The sequence below is a fragment of the Tachysurus vachellii genome, chromosome 12, assembly GCF_030014155.1.
Source record: "Tachysurus vachellii isolate PV-2020 chromosome 12, HZAU_Pvac_v1, whole genome shotgun sequence".
Lineage (NCBI taxonomy): Eukaryota > Metazoa > Chordata > Actinopteri > Siluriformes > Bagridae > Tachysurus > Tachysurus vachellii.
Window position 1 is genome coordinate 21,511,043 of NC_083471.1, and position 21,531 is coordinate 21,532,573.

General features: G+C 39.6%; 2 protein-coding genes across 2 annotated transcripts; both read right to left on the reverse strand.

Moving 5' to 3' along the window:
* Window positions 1-1,591: 1,591 nt before the first annotated feature.
* Window positions 1,592-10,895, reverse strand: riok2 (RIO kinase 2 (yeast)). Its single transcript, XM_060883863.1, has 10 exons — window positions 10,713-10,895; window positions 7,202-7,340; window positions 6,966-7,082; window positions 5,701-5,876; window positions 5,008-5,096; window positions 3,448-3,639; window positions 3,203-3,295; window positions 2,667-3,095; window positions 2,483-2,579; window positions 1,592-1,889 (listed from the first exon to the last, which is right to left on the reverse strand). The coding sequence occupies exons 1-10, from the start codon at window positions 10,776-10,778 to the stop codon at window positions 1,728-1,730; spliced, it is 1,560 nt and encodes a 519-aa protein (XP_060739846.1). The 5' UTR covers window positions 10,779-10,895; the 3' UTR covers window positions 1,592-1,727.
* A 707-nt stretch (window positions 10,896-11,602) lies between these two features.
* Window positions 11,603-19,642, reverse strand: LOC132854511 (ras-related protein Rab-14-like). Its single transcript, XM_060882971.1, has 8 exons — window positions 19,520-19,642; window positions 18,705-18,763; window positions 18,559-18,612; window positions 17,208-17,385; window positions 16,987-17,053; window positions 13,988-14,075; window positions 13,862-13,892; window positions 11,603-13,621 (listed from the first exon to the last, which is right to left on the reverse strand). The coding sequence occupies exons 2-8, from the start codon at window positions 18,754-18,756 to the stop codon at window positions 13,444-13,446; spliced, it is 648 nt and encodes a 215-aa protein (XP_060738954.1). The 5' UTR covers window positions 18,757-18,763; window positions 19,520-19,642; the 3' UTR covers window positions 11,603-13,443.
* Window positions 19,643-21,531: the final 1,889 nt, after the last annotated feature.

Sequence of the window (21,531 nt, forward strand, 5' to 3'; positions counted from 1 at the left end):
CTAGCATGGATTAACTGCAGTCGTTAACCAAGAACTGAAACAAACCAACGTAACCACAAATATAATTCGTGTTCTATAAAACATGTAAAACATGTAAAACATGTTCTCCCCGTGCCTCGGGGGTTTCCTCCGGGTACTCCGGTTTCCTCCCCCAGTCCAAAGACATGCATGGTAGGTTGATTGGCATCTCTGAAAAATTGTCCCTAGTGTGTGATTGCGTGAGTGAATGAGAGTGTGTGTGTGCCCTGTGATGGGTTGGCACTCCATCCAGGGTGTATCCTGCCTTGATGCCCAATGATGCCTGAGATAGGCACAGGCTCCCCGTGACCCGAGGTAGTTCGGATAAGCGGTAGAAGATGAATGAATGAATGAATGAATGAAATATCATAAAACACATTCTCACCTGTGAAATGTAATCCCTTGCTGTCTGGTTTTTAGATTTCGTTTGTTTGAACATCTAAACGCACCACAGAAGTCCGGCATCGTGCATGAATTTGAAGTACAAGACCCCTGTACCAAGATGGCGATTAAATGTCTTTTAATGAATGAGAAATTGATTTTTTTTATCCTCTAGCAAAGTATTTTATATAGTCTGAAAATTAGTATAACTTTTTTAAATATTTTTTTTTTTATATATATTTTTATATTTATAGTATATTTTATTTATTTATATTATATTTATTCTGACAATTTCATTGACGTATTTGTCTTTTCAGACATACTGTAGTTTTGACACAGGATCGGTTCCTTGGGATCCGTCAAGTTGGATAAAAACAATCTGGCTTGGTGATCCAGCCTTGGCAGGACAGAGCAGTGGAGCTGGTCTGTGTGTGTGTGTGTGAAGTCTCAGGACTGTGTTTACTCGCTCCAATTTCTCTCAGCTAGTCCTAGGTTTCAGACTCATAATCTTCTTAATCACCAAGTTCCAACATTCCCAACACATTCTAAAACACACTTACACACACGCCTAACTAAACGTTTCTAAACAAGAAAGGAACAGACAAGCAACATAGCTAACTAACTGGCGTGAATTTCTATGTATGTAACATGAACGAGTTAATTTCATGCTACATAGGTATTTAAGAGAAATTCTACATCTGATTTGACTGTAATTCACACCTGCAACCTGAATAGATTTTGTATACATTGTACTAAACATACTGTATATATTACTCTTTAATACATGCTAAGCAATTGCGTAGAGACCCAGCAAAAATTCTACAAGTTACTGCAGTGAACTGTGACCTCACACACGTTTGGCACAAGAATTATATAATCATTTGTTAATTCTACTAAACCCTGATTATTTTCTTAACCATTATTGCTCTGTTAAAGAAAGTAGCAACAGTTCAAGATGTTGATCGTCACGTTACACAAGCAATATTAAAAGTAATAAACTCTCCTAGATGATCTACTAACGTTGAAGAAGACCTTGTGCTTGTTCAGTGAAAATGCTTTCGTAATACATGAATGTCTGAACTCTTACACAAGCATTAATATTAATATTTAATATTAAACTTCCTTGAGTTCATACAGATAAAAAATATTCCTTCTGCAACCGAGGTGCATTATAAAACACCGACCACTTAAGTTTAATAAACTTGACATTTATTAATGTCACGTACAGCTTGTTAAATGCCCCTCAAGTGAGTGTTAAAGGGCAAGTTTATGCACCCAGATGTAGTCCAGTCCTTGATGAGAGTGTGGTAATCTGTCATCTGGGGTCATCATCCCCAGAACTGAGCTGCTTCCAGGCTACTCTTGATGTTGCTCAGGTTTTCTCTTTTTTCTTTAGTCACCAGGTTGGCTTCTCCTTTATGTAGGCGTCTCCTCTGAGCGGCTTTCTGCTGCTTCGTGAGCTGTTTCTTTACTTTCTGTCTGATCACAGACTGCGGAAGAAGTTCGAGTGTTAGTGCCACAGAGTTTTTTGGCCAAATGATAAACTATATTCTTTTAACTAACACTAATAGTGTACAATAGTATACAACTAGAACGCAAGATAATTGCTCACAATTAGAGTAGGAAAGAAAATGTAATAAAAAAAAAAAACTAGCTATTTTTAGTATCTACATCTACAAACAAAATACATGTTTTCCTACTAATAATGATGCTTCTTTCCTTCAGTCTAAATATAATAAATACTCTATTTATTCCCTCCATTATGTTAAACAGACTTATCGCAGAGATTCACAGATGCTGCAGAACTTATCCCTACACAATTAAAATAGTTGGTTTTATGTATTTCTTTAATGTGTGGTGAAAATCTGAAAGTGTGTGTCACATGGCTTTAAATTTCACGTCTTTTACAGCAGATTGTATTTTATTTTTTTTTAAAGCAAAGGTGCAGAAACTTTTTTCTTGCTTTCATATTTCTATTTACACTCCATCAAATGATCCTCATTACCAATTTCACCATATTAGCATATATGTATGCATTTAAAAACAAATAAATAATAAATAAAACATTGGTAGCTCTACTCACTGGATGAATTGTGGACTGGCTGGTGACGCTTCCGATGGACGTTTCACTTGTCGTTCTTTGTCTGTGCTCATTCACATGGAGCAAGCTGTCTTGGTCCCTGTGAAAATCAGGTAGAGTGATTAGCAAATCTGGCTGCAAGAGATTTAAAAAAAAATGAAAGACAAATCATAGTCATTATTGTTACCTGAAAGGCTTAAAATCTTTGTTGTAAGCGGAAAGATCAACCAAATCTGGGCATTCGTCCTCGTTCTCCTTAAGTTCCTCATCGTTCTCCAACCTTCTCAAACAGTCCGTTACGAAATCGTTAGCACCCTCAGGACTGATCTCCGTCTCTGAGCTGGTGTCTGAACCATGTTGATCCTCTGCATGTTTCTCTACTGAAGAAGCCTCATTCCCAATCTTCAGACCTTCAAGCTCCAGCATAGCATGTTCATACTCATCCATGTCAATAGACTCTTCACAAGGAGCGTCTGGTGCCTCAGGATTATCCTGTTCGTCCCCGCTGAGGTTTTCTTCACCCTCGGGGCCGACCGGGTGGAGAAGTTGGTCGTCCTGCTGCAACTCTTTGGTGTAACCGCTGGCGGAGATCTCCACATCGAGAGAGCAGGCTTTTCTGAAAGTAGAGGTAAAACCATAATGTTCCTAAAAACCCTTACATTTCTGAATGTAGAGAAAACTGTACGCTATTGTAATCAAATTTTACATTTAAAAAATATTTACCTGATATCTTGAAATGTTGGGTACAGTTCGCTTTCATAGTTGAATCGTTTAATGAAGAAATCTCGTATGCACTTGACATCTCGGTCAAAATACCTGTGGCGACAAATTCAATAAGTTAAGATGCAGTTCTGACCAATACTTTTAGGACAATCATTCTAGTTACAGAATAACGTAACTTCACAAAAATAGAAAAATGCTTTCGTTAATTCCTCTTTGTCCTCCTAACTTAAAAAATAATACATCACCATTCTGCATTCTGATGAGACGTGGACACCATTTGCGGGAAGTCGATCATCGTTACGTGATCGCTGTCATCAAGCATCAGGTTGAACTCGTTAAAATCTCCGTGGATAAGTCCATGATTAGCCAGTTTGACGATCAGCTCCATGACTTCACTGTACAACGAGGCAGGGTTTTGAATTTCCCGGATCTGATTCCTGGAAAAAGAAAGAGAATTACTCAGTGAAATCCATCCAAATATAAAAACCAAGTCCAAGTGCATTTCTGGTCCAAGTTGGTGATTTTCCTACTCGGCCTGGACATTAATATTAAAAAATCCAATCAGTTGAGAAATGTCACTTCTATAACAACAGCTAAAACTTTTGTGCAAACTGTTGTGAAAGTTAGAGGTACAAAGGTGCTGTGTGTTAAAAAAATAAAAAATATGGGGGGATAGAAGCCTCTATTATCACCACTTATACATTACAGTACAGTGGAATTCTTTTCTTCACATATCCCAACACAGGAGGTTGGGTTCGGAGCACAGGCACAGAGATGATGCAGCAGTGAAGGTTAAAAGTGGCAGCTTGTGAGTGCTAATGCACATCATCAGTGTGCTTCAAGGCAAGTTGCAGCAGATAAACCTGCAAACGGTCTTTATGGTTACACAGAAAACACAGAAAACGCTTGTCTTTCTGATTTGCTAGCATACGCTGACAAGATTTTTTGGACCTCCACTGAGATGAGGCTGACTTTTGTGAGGATCCTGAGACATCTAGAGATCTACCAGCTCCAGTTAGTCTCTGCAATACTAAAGAGGAGATGCCAACTCCATGTGGACTTTTGCATCAATACAACATTTGTCAGACTGTATATTTATAAATCACACCCTGCAGTGTCACCCAAATGAGGATGAGGTTCCCCTTCGAGTCTGGTTCCTCTCAAGGTTCCTTCCTTTACCATTTGAGGGAGTTTTTCCTCCCAACACTCACCGGAGTCACCTCAGACTTGCTCATTGGGGATAAATACAAACATTTAAACATTCATTCATTCATTTTCTACCGCTTATCCGAACTACCTCGGGTCACGGGGAGCCTGTGCCTATCTCAGGCGTCATTGGGCATCAAGGCAGGATACACCCTGGACGGAGTGCCAACCCATCGCAGGGCACACACACACTCTCATTCACTCACGCAATCACACACTAGGGACAATTTTTCCAGAGATGCCAATCAACCTACCATGCATGTCTTTGGACCGGGGGAGGAAACCGGAGTACCCGGAGGAAACCCCCGAGGCACGGGGAGAACATGCAAACTCCACACACACAAGGTGGAGGCGGGAATCGAACCCCGACCCTGGAGGTGTGAGGCGAACGTGCTAACCACTAAGCCACCGTGCCGTATTAGATTAATCTTTATATTATTCTTTATAATACCCTTTTGTTCTATGTTTTTGTTCTGTAAAGCTGCTTTGAGACGATGACAATTGTAAAAAAGCGCTACACAAACACATTTGAATCGAAATTAATTTGAATCGAATTTTTTTTAAACTGGAAAATATACGTATACCGATATTCAACTCACAGAGGATAGCCATTGATGAGCTCCATAACGACTGCATGTCTGTTGTAGTCCACTGGCTTTGGAACAGGAAAGCCCCGGTCATACAGCGCCTGAAGAAAACAAAATCAATACTGAAACACTGTTGAAACACTGAGGAAATCATTTCGGGATTATTTAGAAAATGAATGGCTAATTGTACACGGAATTGCATTTTCTGTTTGTGGATACATAAACTGTGGCATAATTGAAATGAAAGTGCAAATCGTGTTCACAGGCGTGTACAAGCTCTCGCAAATTTCAACTGAAAATCGATGTCCGTTTGCTGTGACATTTCCCATGTCTTAAATATTACTTCAAAAGAAAGCAATTTAATGTGTTGCACAAGGCTCGTGTCGTGTGTGTGTGTGTGTACCTCCAAAAAGAGACTTACCTTACAACTACTGGTCTGGTCACATGACTTCACAAGAACTCAATCATGTGCTTTTTTTTTTTAAAATATTGTGCAATATATTGTGATATTGACTATGTACTGTATATGTGCTCCAGTGTTTATCCATGTGATCCTACTGTCCCACTACACACTTAAACCTATTCAGACACTGCAACGGCTCTGTCTTAAAAGTGTGTCTCACTCTGAGGCTCATATCACTCGTATCAAACCACAGCGTGATATAATCAGCGAACATGTGTACGAAATGAATGCAGGACTATTACCTTCATGTACGCATATTCTTTCATGGCAGAGAGACGGGAGAGGTAAAGCCAGGACACTTTGTGTCTGTGTTTGTGGTAATCACGTTTATTCTTCAGGTTTCGGAAAGATGTTCTTCCCAATCTGTGGAGCTTCAGAGCAAACTGATCGCCTTCCTCATTGGCAACAATATAAATATCTGGAACGGGGGAGAAAAAAAAAACACTTTTCAATTAATTTCATTTCATTTCCAGCATTTGGCAGACGCACTTATCCAGAGCGACTTACATTATCGGATTTTTATACATCTGAGCAAATGAGGGTTAAGGGCCTTGCTCAGGGGCCCAACAGTGGCACCTTGGTGGACCTGGGATCGAACTCACAACCTTCTGACTGGTAGCCCAACACCTTAACCACTAGGCTACCACATTTTGATTTCATCATCCCAAACAGCTACTATTTTCTTTTTGGACAACCTTTTTGGGCAGAACGCCACACTCACACATCTTAAAAAATAATGTCTAAATTATTCATTCATTCATTCATCTTCTACCGCTTATCCGAACTACCTCGGGTCACGGGGAGCCTGTGCCTATCTCAGGCGTCATCGGGCATCAAGGCAGGATACACCCTGGATGAAGTGCCAACCCATCGCAGGGCACACACACACACTCTCATTCACTCATGCAATCACACACTAGGGACAATTTTCCAGAGATGCCAATCAACCTACCATGCATGTCTTTGGACCGGGGGAGGAAACCGGAGTACCCGGAGGAAACCCCCGAGGCACGGGGAGAACATGCAAACTCCACACACACAAGGTGGAGGCGGGAATCGAACCCCGACCCTGGAGGTGTGAGGCGAACGTGCTAACCACTAAGCCACCGTGCTCCCCCATGTCTAAATTATCTGTGTAAAAATTCTAAAGTAAGTTAAAAATGTACTTAATTGAAATGCTTTTTAAATCCCCTCACAATACATTACGTAATCAAACACGAAGCCAAAGTTACCATTACAAAAGAGTTGATAAAGTATAATAAGATGGCATGCATGCTAATTACAATACAGTAACTGAATTTCAAACCGGTTATCTACAAGTGTGAATGCATGTGGCTAAAATCTTATCAGCGGCCAATTCAGAAACAACGTAAACAAGGACTCTGACAGCCTACTCCATAACGTCCCAAAACCCTTGGAGTGCACTAGCAGTTCCCTGGGTCCAACACCCAGGACCAGGGTTTGGGAACCTGTGGCCTGGAACAACAAAGAAAACGGTAACACTGACCCGACTCTTTGCCGACACCCATTTGGTTTCCTACAGACAAAATGACATTTCGAGATGACAGCGCCTTCAGAGCTAGATAATCATAACCTCCGTAGTTCAGCCGATATCCCTGCACAGCTGGAAAAAAATACAAATACAGACATTAAGTCAAAAGCATTTTTTCGTAAGACAGAAGCTCAGACAAGAAGTAAATGAGAGATATCAATGATAGCTAACAGCAAACGGGTGATCTTTACTTTTAGAACGCTCGTAGGCCAGCAGTTTGTGTTTGACCAGCTCTCTCAGAACTTTATTGCATCCTCCATGTCTCAGGCTCGCAATAGATGCAATTAAGCTGACTGGTACAATCTCATGATTCTTCATTCCCATTTCCACCTGGACAGAGATAAATAACAACAATAATAATAATAATAATAATAATAATAGTTACAAAATCAGAGGAAGGTTAAGACTTGTTAAGCGATTTAACATCATTGCAGAATATTACAGGATTAATCTTCCCAGCCCTGGTCCTGAGTTACCCCTGTAATGAACATTTGAGTGTTTACTCTACTCTTATGATGAAGTGTGTGTTAGAGCAAGAACAACATACAGGACATGAGTTACTTCAGGACCAGGGTTGGGAACATGGGTCATGTATTACTGTTAGTGTTCTTACTACACAGTGTTACTGCCTCTTACACTAATGTAAAGTAGAAAGCTTTTCTCTCTCTTTTCCTTCCTCCCTCTTTTAGCTTTCTCTCTCTCGCTCTCCCTCTCTCTCTGTCTCTTTTCTCTCTCTCTCTATCTCTCTATCTATCTATCTATCTATCTATCTATCTATCTATATATCTATATATATATATATATATATATATATATATATGTCTTTTTTTCTCTCTCTACCTGTCTCTTTTCTCTCTCTCTACCTGTCTCTTTTCTCTCTCTCTCTACCTGTCTCTTTTCTCTCTCTCTCTCTCTCTACCTGTCTCTCTCTCTCTCTCTCTCTCTCTCTACCTGTCTCTCTCTCTCTACCTCTACCTGTCTCTCTCTCTCTACCTCTACCTGTCTCTCTCTACCTCTACCTGTCTCTCTCTCTCTCTCTCTACCTTTCTCTACCTTTCTCTATATATATATATATATATATATGTCTTTTTTTCTCTCTCTGCCTGTCTCTTTTCTCTCTCTCTACCTGTCTCTTTTCTCTCTCTCTCTACCTGTCTCTTTTCTCTCTCTCTCTCTACCTGTCTCTCTCTCTCTCTCTCTACCTGTCTCTCTCTCTCTACCTCTACCTGTCTCTCTCTCTCTACCTCTACCTGTCTCTCTCTACCTCTACCTGTCTCTCTCTCTCTCTACCTTTCTCTTTTCCTTCCTCCCTCTTTTCTCTCTATCTTTTAGCTTTCTCTCTCTCGCTCTCCCTCTCTCTGTCTCTTTTCTCTCTCTCTCTCTCTATGTCTTTTTTTCTCTCTCTACCTGTCTCTTTTCTCTCTCTCTCTCTCTACCTGTCTCTTTTCTCTCTCTCTCTACCTGTCTCGTTTCTCCCTCTCTCTCTCTCTCTCTCTCTACCTGTCTCTCTCTCTCTCTACCTGTCTCTCTCTCTCTCTACCTGTCTCTTTTCTCTCTCCCTCTCTACCTTTCTCTTTTCCCTCTCTCTCTCTACCTTTCTCTTTTCCCTCTCTCTCTACCATTCTCTTTTCCCTCTCTCTCTCTCTACCTGTCTCTTTTCCCACTCTCTCTCTCTCTCTACCTGTCTCTTTTCTCTCTCTCTCTCTCTACCTGTCTCTTTTCTCTCTCTCTCTCTCTCTCTCTATATATATATATGTCTTTTTTTCTCTCTCTACCTGTCTCTTTTCTCTCTCTCTCTCTCTCTCTCTACCTGTCTCTTTTCTCTCTCTCTCTACCTGTCTCTTTTCTCCCTCTCTCTCTCTCTACCTGTCTCTCTCTCTCTCTCTACCTGTCTCTTTTCTCTCTCCCTCTCTACCTTTCTCTTTTCCCTCTCCCTCTCTACCTTTCTCTTTTCCCTCTCTCTCTCTCTACCTTTCTCTTTTCCCTCTCTCTCTCTCTCTCTCTACCTTTCTCTTTTCCCTCTCTCTCTCTCTCTCTCTACCTTTCTCTTTTCCCTCTCTCTCTCTCTCTCTACCTTTCTCTTTTCCCTCTCTCTCTCTACCTGTCTCTTTTCCCTCTCTCTCTCTCTCTACCTGTCTCTTTTCCCTCTCTCTCTCTCTCTACCTGTCTCTTTTCCCTCTCTCTCTCTCTCTACCTGTCTCTTTTCTCTCTCTCTCTCTCTACCTGTCTCTTTTCTCTCTCTCTCTCTCTACCTGTCTCTTTTCTCTCTCTCTCTCTCTCTCTACCTGTCTCTTTTCTCTCTCTCTCTCTACCTGTCTCTTTTCTCTCTCTCTCTACCTGTCTCTTTTCTCTCTCTCTCTCTACCTGTCTCTTTTCTCTCTCTCTCTCTACCTGTCTCTTTTCTCTCTCTCTCTCTACCTGTCTCTTTTCTCTCTCTCTCTACCTGTCTCTTTTCTCTCTCTCTCTCTACCTGTCTCTTTTCTCTCTCTCTCTCTCTACCTGTCTCTTTTCTCTCTCTCTCTCTCTACCTGTCTCTTTTCTCTCTCTCTCTCTACCTGTCTCTTTTCTCTCTCTCTCTCTCTACCTGTCTCTTTTCTCTCTCTCTCTCTACCTGTCTCTTTTCTCTCTCTCTCTCTCTACCTGTCTCTTTTCTCTCTCTCTCTCTACCTGTCTCTTTTCTCTCTCTCTCTACCTGTCTCTTTTCTCTCTCTCTCTCTCTCTACCTGTCTCTTTTCTCTCTCTCTCTCTACCTGTCTCTTTTCTCTCTCTCTCTCTCTCTACCTGTCTCTTTTCTCTCTCTCTCTCTCTCTCTCTACCTGTCTCTTTTCTCTCTCTCTCTCTCTCTCTCTCTCTACCTGTCTCTTTTCTCTCTCTCTCTCTCTCTCTACCTGTCTCTTTTCTCTCTCTCTCTCTACCTCTACCTGTCTCTTTTCTCTCTCTCTCTCTCTCTACCTTTCTCTTTTCCCTCTCTCTCTCTCTCTACCTGTCTCTTTTCTCTCTCTCTCTCTCTGTACCTGTCTCTTTTCTCTCTCTCTTTTTCTCTCTCTCTCTGTCTCTCTTTTCTCTCTCTCTGTCTCTTTTCTCTCTCTCTGTCTCTATATATATATATATATATATATATATAATATTTTCTCTCTCTCTCTCTCTCTCTCTATTTTCTCTCTCTCTCTGTCTCTTTTCTCTCTCTGTCTTTTCTCTCACTCTCTCTATTTTCTCTCTCTCTCTGTCTCTTTTCTCTCTCTCTCTCTATTTTCTCTCTCTCTCTGTCTCTTTTCTCTCTCTCTCTGTCTCTTTTCTCTCTCTCTCTGTCTCTTTTCTCTCTCTCTGTCTCTTTTCTCTCTCTCTGTCTCTTTTCTCTCTGTCTCTATTTTCTCTCTCTCTATCTCTCAATCTGTCTCTTTTCTCTCTCTCTCTCTGTCTGTTTCTTCTCTCTCTCTCTCTGACTATTTTCTCCCTCTCTCTCTCTCTCTCTCTCTCTCTCTCTCTCTATATATATATATATATATATATATATATATATATATATTAGCTTTCTCTCTCTCTCTCTCACACATACACAATATCTCTCCATATATATTTTATCTCTCTCTCTCTCTGTATGTCTGTTTCTTTTCTTTCTCTCTCTCTCTCTCGTCTCTCCTACCATGTTGTCAGATACAGAAGCCCATATAATTCCCATATTCAGCCCATAAAAATACTCACAGCCGTCAACACCCGAAAATCATCTCGAGAGAGATATCTCAGCACAACGACGTTTAACTTCCCCATGTTGCTTCAGGGCTGTTAATAATAACTAAAGTTATTTAGATTACACGTGTCCTCAAAATACACGCATAAAACACACGGAGACCCCGGAAGATATAAACAAGGAGTCCACACTGGTGTTGGGGGCGGAGCTAACCGGTACCGGGGTAGTTGTTTTCCGCCCCCTGGTGGACTGGAGGATATTTTATCCGGCTTAATAATATTAACCAAGGCAGATATAAAAAAAATTTTAATGGTTGTTTAAACTTCAGTGCTTTATAAAATTCAAACAAATCATTATACAAATAACAATTATATAGCATGGTTATTACAAAAGGTTCAATATAGTAATGCTGATCATGTATAGCTTCCTAATACAGTATGTTGTTAATTTTATTTTTAAACATATAGGAAATTGGAAGTGGATGTAAACACTGGAACTTTCATTAAATAACTTTTATTTATTAAATAACAGTAAAAAGTCTGGGGGGAAAAACCCACCGTATTTCCCCTTACTGTCTGTTCAGTAAATTTCTTCCAGCTCATGACTCATGTATTTGGGATTGCGAACATCCACAATATCAGCGTTGATTCTCGACAACATTATACACTGTCGGTCCCTATGTGCATTTTAATCTGGATGGATCATAAAGAATTTACCTTAAACAAAACCATTTGTCCTAAGAGGAAGACACTCTAGAACGTTTGTCCAGATATGAAAACATTTTCATTAATGTTCATTAAGGAGAATCAGTAAGATTTGATGTTTGCTTCGTTTTTTTTTTGTTAAATTTCATATCCTCCAGCATGCTGTTAGTGTAAAACATGACTATGATGCAGTAATCAAAGACAGTCTACAGCATTGTCTTTATTAACATAATTACAAACGCCACTGATAGAAGACATACCTCAGAGTTTCAAAGCAGAAGGTTAAATATGCTTTTTTTTTTAAAGGTCAATGAGACATGAGGGACAAAAGCAAGAGAATAGGTTTTCATAAAGGAAAAGTAATTTTAGATTACAAAACATTTCACACGTACTTTACCATCTCACTTCAACGTATAGATCTCAGAAAACCATTTGTGGAATCATTTCTGACTTTTTCATCCCCTTGAAATGCCACTGAAACATTGCACAAGTCGGTGTTGCGTTCTTTAATCAAAAGCAGTAACTTTTACTTAGTAAGAGTCCAGAGAAAATTTCAACTGGTGCATTTACGATTAGTTTGAGATGAAACCACTTTGCCAAAATACAATTAGATTAAACTAAGGCTGAACCAAGAGTCAGTTTATTACACCACAAATCCAGTTTATAACTCTCAAATTCAGTGTAAAAAAAGTATATATATACACACACAGAGCAAAGGAATGCTTCAGAAGGGGTGGAAAAGCCTAATATTAGTGCCTGTTTGAGCATGAAGTTCAAGTGACTTGTTCATGTAATGAATTTTACAAACCAATCAAGATTTAAAGAAAAGAGGACATGAGAACAAACACAAAACATAAGGCAACAGAAAACTAGAACTGAAAAGTCACATTGATATGAAGTGTAAATACACTTTTTGACTACTTAAGAGGTTTATTTCCTTAACAGGGTTAGATAGTGCTGGTCTGGTTTTTACATTAACAATGCTGGGGAATCAGGGATGTTGAACATGTCAAGGACCAACAGATATTGAACTCTATAGTACACTGGACGCTTTGCTTTTTGAGCATTTAAGACTATAAAGATAATAAAACAGAAAAGATCTAGGCCACAGAAAACAAGCTACAAAGTGCAAAAAAAAAAGTTTTTACAGACTCAAATATTTGTCCTGTTTAATATATTACTCTTAATGTCCTAGGTCTTAAAACATCTCGTATCTAAAGCAACCCCATGCCTCACCCCCCCCAAAAAAAACGTTTTTTTACCACTGCGCTTTCATTTGTTTAACAATACTCATCCTGTATAGTACTTTGTATATTATTATATGTCTGAGTAGGTACAAACAAGGAAAAACATGTGGTGACTGGTTACTTGCGACATTGCATTAATCCTAATTAAAACAGAGTTTTTGTTTTTTTTAACAAAATGTACAATAACAGGTTATCATGCATTTTCTCTTAAGCACATTCTAAAATCAGATTCTGCCTAAACTTCATTTCCTATTAAACGAGAATAACGCATATCAAAATTTCATTTGATTTAAATTACCCCACTATTTAAACAACTCCTGTACACATGATGTCTCATTTACAGTTATGCACATCAACCCGTTTGTTGATAAACTCAGTTTTGTTTTCCCCCCCATCTACATTAGTGTTCGGTAAAGAATTCGTCCTCCTGTGAATGTTTGCTGAGTGCACTGGGATGTGTGCATTATGAACAGATAAAATGAGTTAGAGTGGAGATAAGAGGGAAGGGAGAGAGAGAGGAAAGGGATGAACATGACAGAAGCTGATGAATGCTTGCCCTTCATCATTCAGAGCTGCTCAGCCCCAAACTCTAACCTCATGGCCAATAAGGATAGGTAGAGCATTCAGATCATACAGAGAAATAGAGAATAAGAGAGAGAGAGAAAGAGAAAGAAAAGCGAAAGAGAGGGAAAGAAAAGCGAAAGAGAGAGTGGACACTACAGAGAGGGGGGATGTGGTGTGGGTTTAGAGGGGAGATATGGAACGAGACAAACAGGAAGAAGACTCCATGGTCATTAACAGCTGCAGCCCTCTTTCTGAGGCTGTGTATCGCTGGAGAGTCGACCGCCTTGTGGAGCATTGGGCTTGTGCTGGACTCCTGACTCGGCAGCGTTCAGGTCCAGACTCCCGTCCTGAATGTTCTGGTAGATTTTCTTAGCTGCCTCCAGGAATGCGTCTTCAACATTCTCACCTCTGTTCAAAACACACACACACACGTGAGACGTAAAAGAGGCCATAAATATCATATGTATTTATATAAATCTTTCTAAACCATGTCATATAATTAACTAAAATTTATTTTCCTACCTGCCATTGTTATAGTACAAGACTAATAGCAGAGTAAAATCTAAAATTAGACGAACAAGCTAAGCCAAAATAACTGCAATTAAAACGGACATCATTGTTGTTGACTGATGAACGAAACAAACTTACGTTTTGGCACTTGCCTCCAAAAACAACAGGCCTATTACAAAAACAAGATCGAAAATAATTAAATCAGTAGAATGTAAAAGACACGGATAATAAATCTATTCTATTTCCACAAAGTTATTTTCCTACCGTTCTCTTCAGCAAATTGCTTGGCCTCTTCGTATGTAACGTCTCGCTGAGCTTCGAGGTCAGCTTTGTTACCGATAAGAATAATCACCTGAGAAAAAAACAATTAGCTTAATAATATACGATGATTCTCCAAGTTGCTCAAACATTACTGACTAATTGTGTGTAAGGATACCGGTGCTGGAGAGCTGAAATCAAATGTAATGTTCAGACATCCTGCACAACCAGAGCAAGACTGGCTGAGGTAAATATTGATACCTCTGTTTACTCCTCAGACTCAAATTAACAGTCAATACAATGTGAAATCACTGTGGAAACTCAGTTAGCTGTACACATCACTAAGAACTAAATGACTGTGTTTTATTTACTGTAAATAACTGTCATTATAAAGCAGCTTTTTTGAAGAGATTCAAACATCTAATTCTCCACTCCAAACTCCTAAGGCTCACTATACCCACTTCCATCTGTCAGTGTATCACCAGCTTCCTGACAGACAGGAAACAACAGGTGAGACTGGGAGGTGTCACCTCCGGCATTCAAACAATCGGCACTTGCGCCCCACAGGGATGTGTCCTCTCCCCACTTCTATTCTCCCTCTACACTTCATGCTGCACATAATGCTGCACTTCAAGTGACCAAACTGTCAAACTCCTGAAATTTGCAGATTATACTTCGCTCATCGGTCTCATCCAAGATGGCGACGAGTCTGCATTCCGGCAGGAGGTGGAGCGGCTGGTGCTATGGTGCAGTCAGAACAGTCTAGAGTTAAACACCCTCAAAACTGTGGAGATGATAGTGGACTTTAGGAAAGACCCCTCAACACTGCTCCCCCTCACAATATCCAACAGCCCGGTATCATATGTGGAGGCATTCAAATTTCTGGGCACTACCATTTCCCAAGACCTGAAATGGGAGTGCAACACATCAAAAAGGCCCAGCAGAGGATGTACTTTCTACGTCAATTAAGGAAGTATGGTCTGCCACAGGAGCTGTTGATGCTGCTCTACACTGCAGTCATTGAATCTGTCCTGTGCACATCCATCACCATCTGGTTTGGTGCAGCAACAAAACAGGACAGAAACAGACTGCAACGCACAGTAAAAACAGCAGAAAAAATAATTTGCACCCCCTGCCCACTCCCCAGGACTTGTAGGACACAAGAACCAGAAACCGGGCAGGAAAAATCACTACAGACTTTTTGCACACTGAACACAACCTCTTTCAGTTCCTCCCTTCTGGCAGCACTACAGAACTTTGCTTACTAAAACTGCCAGACACAGGAACAGTTTCTTTCCCCAGGCCCCTTATCACCCTGATTAACAACTCACCATAATTATATTCCCTGCTTCATATCTATAAGTACTGCATTATCAGGACTGTCAGTCATCACATCATCTGTATATATTACACACATTACTGCTGCTACATATATTGTACAAAAAGCATAATATTGCACTATATTGTTATTTGCACTCCCACACTTTATGTACATAACTGATCATATTTAATACTCATTCTGTCCATATTATATCTCATCGTCTGCATTGTCTTGTATAGTTTGTATAGTATAGTGTTATTTATGTCTGTACTTTTGAGAGTCACAAACAGCTGGAACCAAATTCCTTGTGTGTGTCAACACACCGGGCCAATAATCCTGATTCTCATTCTGATTCTGATACATGCAACAAGATGGAGATGACAGAGAAAAGCTTTTAACATGTGTTTAATAAACATGAGCCTCATCGACTGCGCGAGAGCTTAACTGCAGAGAGAAATATATTTATGACGTCCTGTTTTGGAACAAAGTCCATTCACCCTTCCACACGGTTTACAGAATATCCCATAACTGACTCTTGAAAAACTACTGAAAGATTTGTCTACATTATTACTTCTCTTTTTATACACTTGGTCATCTAAGCAACCACAAATTCAATCAGAGCACAGAGCAGATTAGTTCAGTGTCTAAGGCAGGAGATAAAAATCAAGGTATTTATTTATTTATTAAAAAAAACAGAAATAAATCTGTGTGGGTTGACATCATGTCTTGTTAAGACCTGACGCAAGGATAAATCAGACGCTAGATGCAGTCTGTTATTTAGTACAAATACAACAGGAAAGGGAACCAAAACTGGAGGAAACTCGTTATATTATTTTGAGAAGTTGAATAGTACAACTTTTCACCTTTCATGCTTGAATCGGAGTAGGAAAAAATTGTTATTCTGGAGTTAGGTATATAAGGTTGGGCAAAAAGACAAATTAAATACTACTACTACTACTACTACTACTAATAATAATAATAATAACAATAATTAAAGCTGCAAGCAGCATTTCCCGGGTTCAAGCGTTTAAGGCCTTTAGGGAGTTTAAGACCTTAAAGGATTTTCACATACACAAAGTGACAAATAAACAAAGTCATATCGGTGAGTCTACAATCCTGGTGCGAAGCAAAACGAAGTATGAAAACATACTTGGCAATAAAGACCATTCTGATTCTGATTCTGATTCTGAGACTTTGCCTTACGAGTCAGCACAAAATTGGGTTTTTGGACCTATGGGTGAAGCGCCCCAGATTGTCCGATTCCGCTGAGATTTTGGCTCTGAGTAACTGTGACCAGTACTACCATCTGACCAAGTTTGAGCTCTCTAGGCCTTACGGTTTGGGCTGCACGACCGTTTCTACGGCGGAATAATAATAATAATAATAATAATAAAAATCCTAACAAAAACAATAGGTTTCCAGCGCTTCGCGCTTGAACCTTAATAAGCAACATCACCTCTGAGATGAGATGAAACAGATAGAATACATACTTCACTGTTCACTGTGTGACTCTCAGTCTCGTCTGATTAGTTGTTAATTTAACTGACTGTATTTTTTTCTTGCATTGTAATTTTTTAGTTAATGTAAAAATTTTATTCAACTGATGCCTTAAAAAAATCTCAAATGACATCTGAATCAAAAGAATAATTACTACAAATTAGAATTTTTGATCTCGCAAACTTACTGTATTCGGGTTGGTGAGATTCCTTGCGTCAGTCAGCCAGCTGCTCAGGTGGTTGTACGTGCTTCGCCTGCGATAAAAGAGTTCCACATTTAGCCTTAAACAAAAGGTTATATATTGTGAAATCTAACCACAATATTCTTATAGATTCATTTTGTGTACAAAACCTCCAGTGTCAGATAATGAGATTTCACCTTAAGGTGTTACAGAACAATCCACTCTACCTGGTGATGTCGTACACCATGAGAGCTCCGGCGGCTCCTCTGTAGTAGCTGCGAGTGACAGCGCGGAATCGCTCCTGACCCGCCGTGTCCCAAATCTGCAGCTTCACCTTCTGCCCGCTCACCTCGATTATCCGTGTGCCAAACTCCACCCCGATAGTGTGAGGGCAGTCCGCCATAACTGATTCAGACAAGAACAAAAAATGCTTCATGCACTACACATGACACTGGAGTCTCCTGCCTCTGTGGAAGCTGCTATTATAGAAATGATAACATGTCTTATAGAAAAAGAAATTCAACTTATCTACAGTATTTGAGAATTCAACAGCACTGTGGTATAAACAGTTCTGAGAAGTTTCATCTATTTTCTGAAACAAAGGATTCTCGTACACAAAGAGCACAAACCCATAACTGGACTTCTGTTCACTGTCTTGCTCCAGCATTGGAAACCTTGTCTGTTAAATGATTTTAGACCTGCCATCCTTCACAAGTTTTGGGTAAGAAACAGAACAAAAAGCAAAAGAGCAATCTTCCTTTTCCCCCCTAATAAAAATGGCAGATGAGCCGATGAACAGTAACACAGGGGTATTAAGCACTCTAACGTGTCCAGCTTTTTGTACAAAAAAGAGAGAAATAACCCAAGCATTAAACAGGCCTACAATTCTGTTTAATTTGAATGGTAATTATAACTGGGCAGTGGTTTAAATCACTGCTTGTTCATTGTTCGAAGACAGAGCCTTGGACAATAAGTACATAGAAGGATTATAATGAAAATGTATGTAACTTGTTTCTCAACGTTCACTGAATTTCTCAGATAATAATTGGCAATGGTTACACAAGATAATTATTTATTTCTTTTTTGGCAGAGATGACAAGTGTGGCTCATGAGAAACAGGGCTGATTACCTAAGAGGGTCAAATCAATACAAAGCTTTTCTGCATGATCGCCTTCTTCCTACAATATAATATTTCCATCCTGATGGAAATTAGACCCTACTCTGGGGTAGTTTGATACAGATGAAAATTATGTAAATTATATGCTATGCACAATCACCAGGTCTCAACCCAAATGATTTGATCATTTCTATCTTTTAGAAGAACAGCGTTCACACACAAAACATTTACATTTCTGGCATTTCGCAGGCACTTTTATCCAGAGTGACTTACAATTTATTTCAATTTATACAACTGAGCAATTGAGGGTTAAGGGCCTTGCTTAAGGACCCAGCAGTGGCAGCTTGGTGGACCTGGGATTCGAACCCATGACCTTCCGATCAGTAGTCCAAGGCCTTAAACACTAATCTACTACATCCCTCACTCCTACAAGTGTGGCTTAAATAGGTATCATTACTTACATTTCTTTTCTGTAAACTGGTGAAGCAAACAAGACTTTCCAACCCCCATATCACCTAAAAAAATAATAAAAAAAAAATCAGTAAAATATCTAAAAGCATAAAATTGCCTAATCCAAAAAAATGTGCACCTGCATGAGGTGACTTACCAATAATGATATATTTGAAGATATAGGAGTAATTATATGGTGCAGTCGTCATCTTGGTTCTGAGAGAAAAAGAGAGAGAAATTGCAACGACACGTTGAATAAAAAAACCAAAAAAAAACCCACAAAAGGTCTTAAATTAGTCGCTTGCTGATGCTTCACGGAAAGCTGGTCAGCTGACAAACTATTGTCTTGGCATTAACACGGCTAACGCTTAGCCAGCTAACAAGCTAACTGCTAATAAAATTATTATAATTATGTAGACTACTAAGTTGTATATCACATATATATATAGATGACATGAAATCTTGTAAAAGCTTGTCTGGTCACATATAATGTCTAATGGCATGTTATTAACTAGTCCTACAGGTAAGAGTGTGATGCAGGCCGGTGATACGATGACATTAAATAGCCGTTAGTTAGCTAGTTAGTTAGCCTAGCATCTAGCATATCTATCTACCCATCAAGCTACTAACGAATAATTCTCTTTAAGTGTATTCACGACTGTCATGACAAGACCTGGGTGAGATTGATCACAGAGCAGACCAGTGTTTCAGCCCAAACAAAGCACAATATCTGTTTGTTAAATAATATAAACAATCGTTAGCTCCGATATTTTTCGACGTCTTAGCTTAGCATAGGTTAGCATAGCATAGCATAGCTCAGCTTCCTTAGCCTAGCGGCACACAGAGCTCAGGGTAAACAACGAAACACTAAGATGCTGCGCGAAAAGCCAGCCGAATACACCACACCGAAAGGACTTTAAAATCGTTTTACAATCACTTATTTCTTGACAACACCAGGCTTATGAAGGTTACCTGAAATATCAATTCAAGCCGGCTCCTGTAGACCTGAGCAGATTCGAGAACGGATGGCGTCCAGCTTCTTCCTACACGTCTATCAAAACAGTGACTTCGGTGCCCTCTAGTGGACACATCGGGCAGCGCAGAGGCGAAACGCGGAAGTCACGCTATTTAGCTTAATTCTGATTAGCTTCACTCTGGATACAGAACATAGTGTGGAATGTTCTATTTCACTCGTCATGTAGTGCAATCTACTGACTATATTTGGAAAATTTGCTGTTTTGTGTGCAACTATGTGCAAAAGGGCACTTAATTTTAGTGTCCAACACACACACACACACACACACACACACACCCACACACACAAGAACAAAACACACACACACACACACTGGAGACTTAAAGGCCATTTGAAGACTATTTTTTTCCTTAAAAAAAGCCTGTTAAATAAAAACTTTAGAAAATTTAATCTTTGTATATCAAACAACAAAGAAGATACTAAATTCATATTTTTACAGCCTAGGCTCAGCTTGAAAAATCTTTTTTTTTTTCAGAAAATTAAAGGTGGCAGAAAATATATCAGTCAGATGTCAATAAAACATATGGGCTGAAGGAGGACTCAGAAATAATGCTGAAATATAAATTTTACTCTGTTACCTACAGCTGTGAAGATAAGCCAAAGGGTAAATCCATTTATTACTGTATTATTATAGAGACCCTACAGGTGTATATCTGTTCTTTATTTTGGTTGAGAAGAAGGTGGAAAGTGAGACCTAACTATCAAACCTCAATAATTAACCTTCTATAGTTCAAAATAAGCTTCCCCTAGTTAAAACCGATTGACACACAGTGGTTATATTGTTTAATAGCTGTGTTTACACTGTCTGCTGAAAGCTACTAGAACTAGAACTAGATCACAGACATAGATTTTGCATATTATGCAAATGTTCACAAATTTAAGTGGGCAAAGCTAAGTGCTCCAGAAGGTGGTTTGTGGCTACAAACATGAATAGTGAACCAAGTTGGCAATTTAACTGAGATTGCATCCGAGAGGAAAGGGTTCCTACGTGAATCTAAAATGTTTTGTGATAATAAAATCAGGAGAAAAAAATTTTTATTTATAAGGCTCATGGTTCACAAGAAATGGGCCAAAACATAAATCCCTGCAGTATAGTGACCATCAGGTTCATCTCATTTTCCAGAGTAGAGGGAGAGAGGGAGAAAGACCTAACAAGTGAGAAAGTTCTGAAAGATCAGTTATAAAGAAGAAGAAGAAGAAGAAGAAGAAGAAGAAACAAAGAAAACAACAATTACAACAGGGTACCAGTACCTGAATACCAAAAGTGCTTGGACCTATAATAGGAAGAAAAGAAAGAAAGACAGAAAGACGTCCAACTTTTACTAGCGCTTAATGCATGCTTACAACTTTAACTAACATAAACAAATTACTAATTAATACACCAATGAAGCTGTAGAATGCAGAATACTTATAATGTAAATATACATCAGTTATGACAACGTTAGATCTTTTACTAAAGCATAGACTGGTACAGTCAATAATCTGTTCATTCATTCATTCATCTTCTACCGCTTATCCGAACTACCTCGGGTCACGGGGAGCCTGTGCCTATCTCAGGCCTCATCGGGCATCAAGGCAGGATACACCCTGGACGGAGTGCCAACCCATCGCAGGGCACACACACTCTCATTCACTCACGCAATCACACACTACGGACAATTTTCCAGAGATGCCAATCAACCTACCATGCATGTCTTTGGACCAGGGGAGGAAACCGGAGTACCCGGAGGAAACCCCTGAGGCACGGGGAGAACATGCAAACTCCACACACACAAGGTGGAGGCGGGAATCGAACCCCGACCCTGGAGGTGTGAGGCAAACGTGCTAACCACTAAGCCACCGTGCCCCCCAATAATCTGTTTTCATGCCAAAATGACAATATTATGAAGGAAAGTAAAGAGTAAAATAATGTTTCTTTGAAGTATTTAAAGTTAGTATGGAACCATGG

Bases quoted from the DNA above. Each gene is read 5' to 3' on its own strand.
- riok2 (XM_060883863.1), bottom strand. From the start codon at position 10,778: ATGGGGAAGTTAAACGTCGTTGTGCTGAGATATCTCTCTCGAGATGAT. The intron at 7,083-7,201 runs GTAAAGATCACC...ATTTTTTTCCAG, and splicing joins GGCCTACGAGCGTTCTAAAA to CTGTGCAGGGATATCGGCTG. The intron at 3,296-3,447 runs GTGATGTATTAT...TTGTCGCCACAG, and splicing joins TCTCATCAGAATGCAGAATG to GTATTTTGACCGAGATGTCA.
- LOC132854511 (XM_060882971.1), bottom strand. From the start codon at position 18,756: ATGACGACTGCACCATATAATTACTCCTATATCTTCAAATATATCATT. The intron at 17,054-17,207 runs GTAGAGTGGATT...CTTTTATCGCAG, and splicing joins ATGGTGTACGACATCACCAG to GCGAAGCACGTACAACCACC. The intron at 14,076-16,986 runs GTAAGTTTGCGA...TTTTTTTCTCAG, and splicing joins ATCTCACCAACCCGAATACA to GTGATTATTCTTATCGGTAA.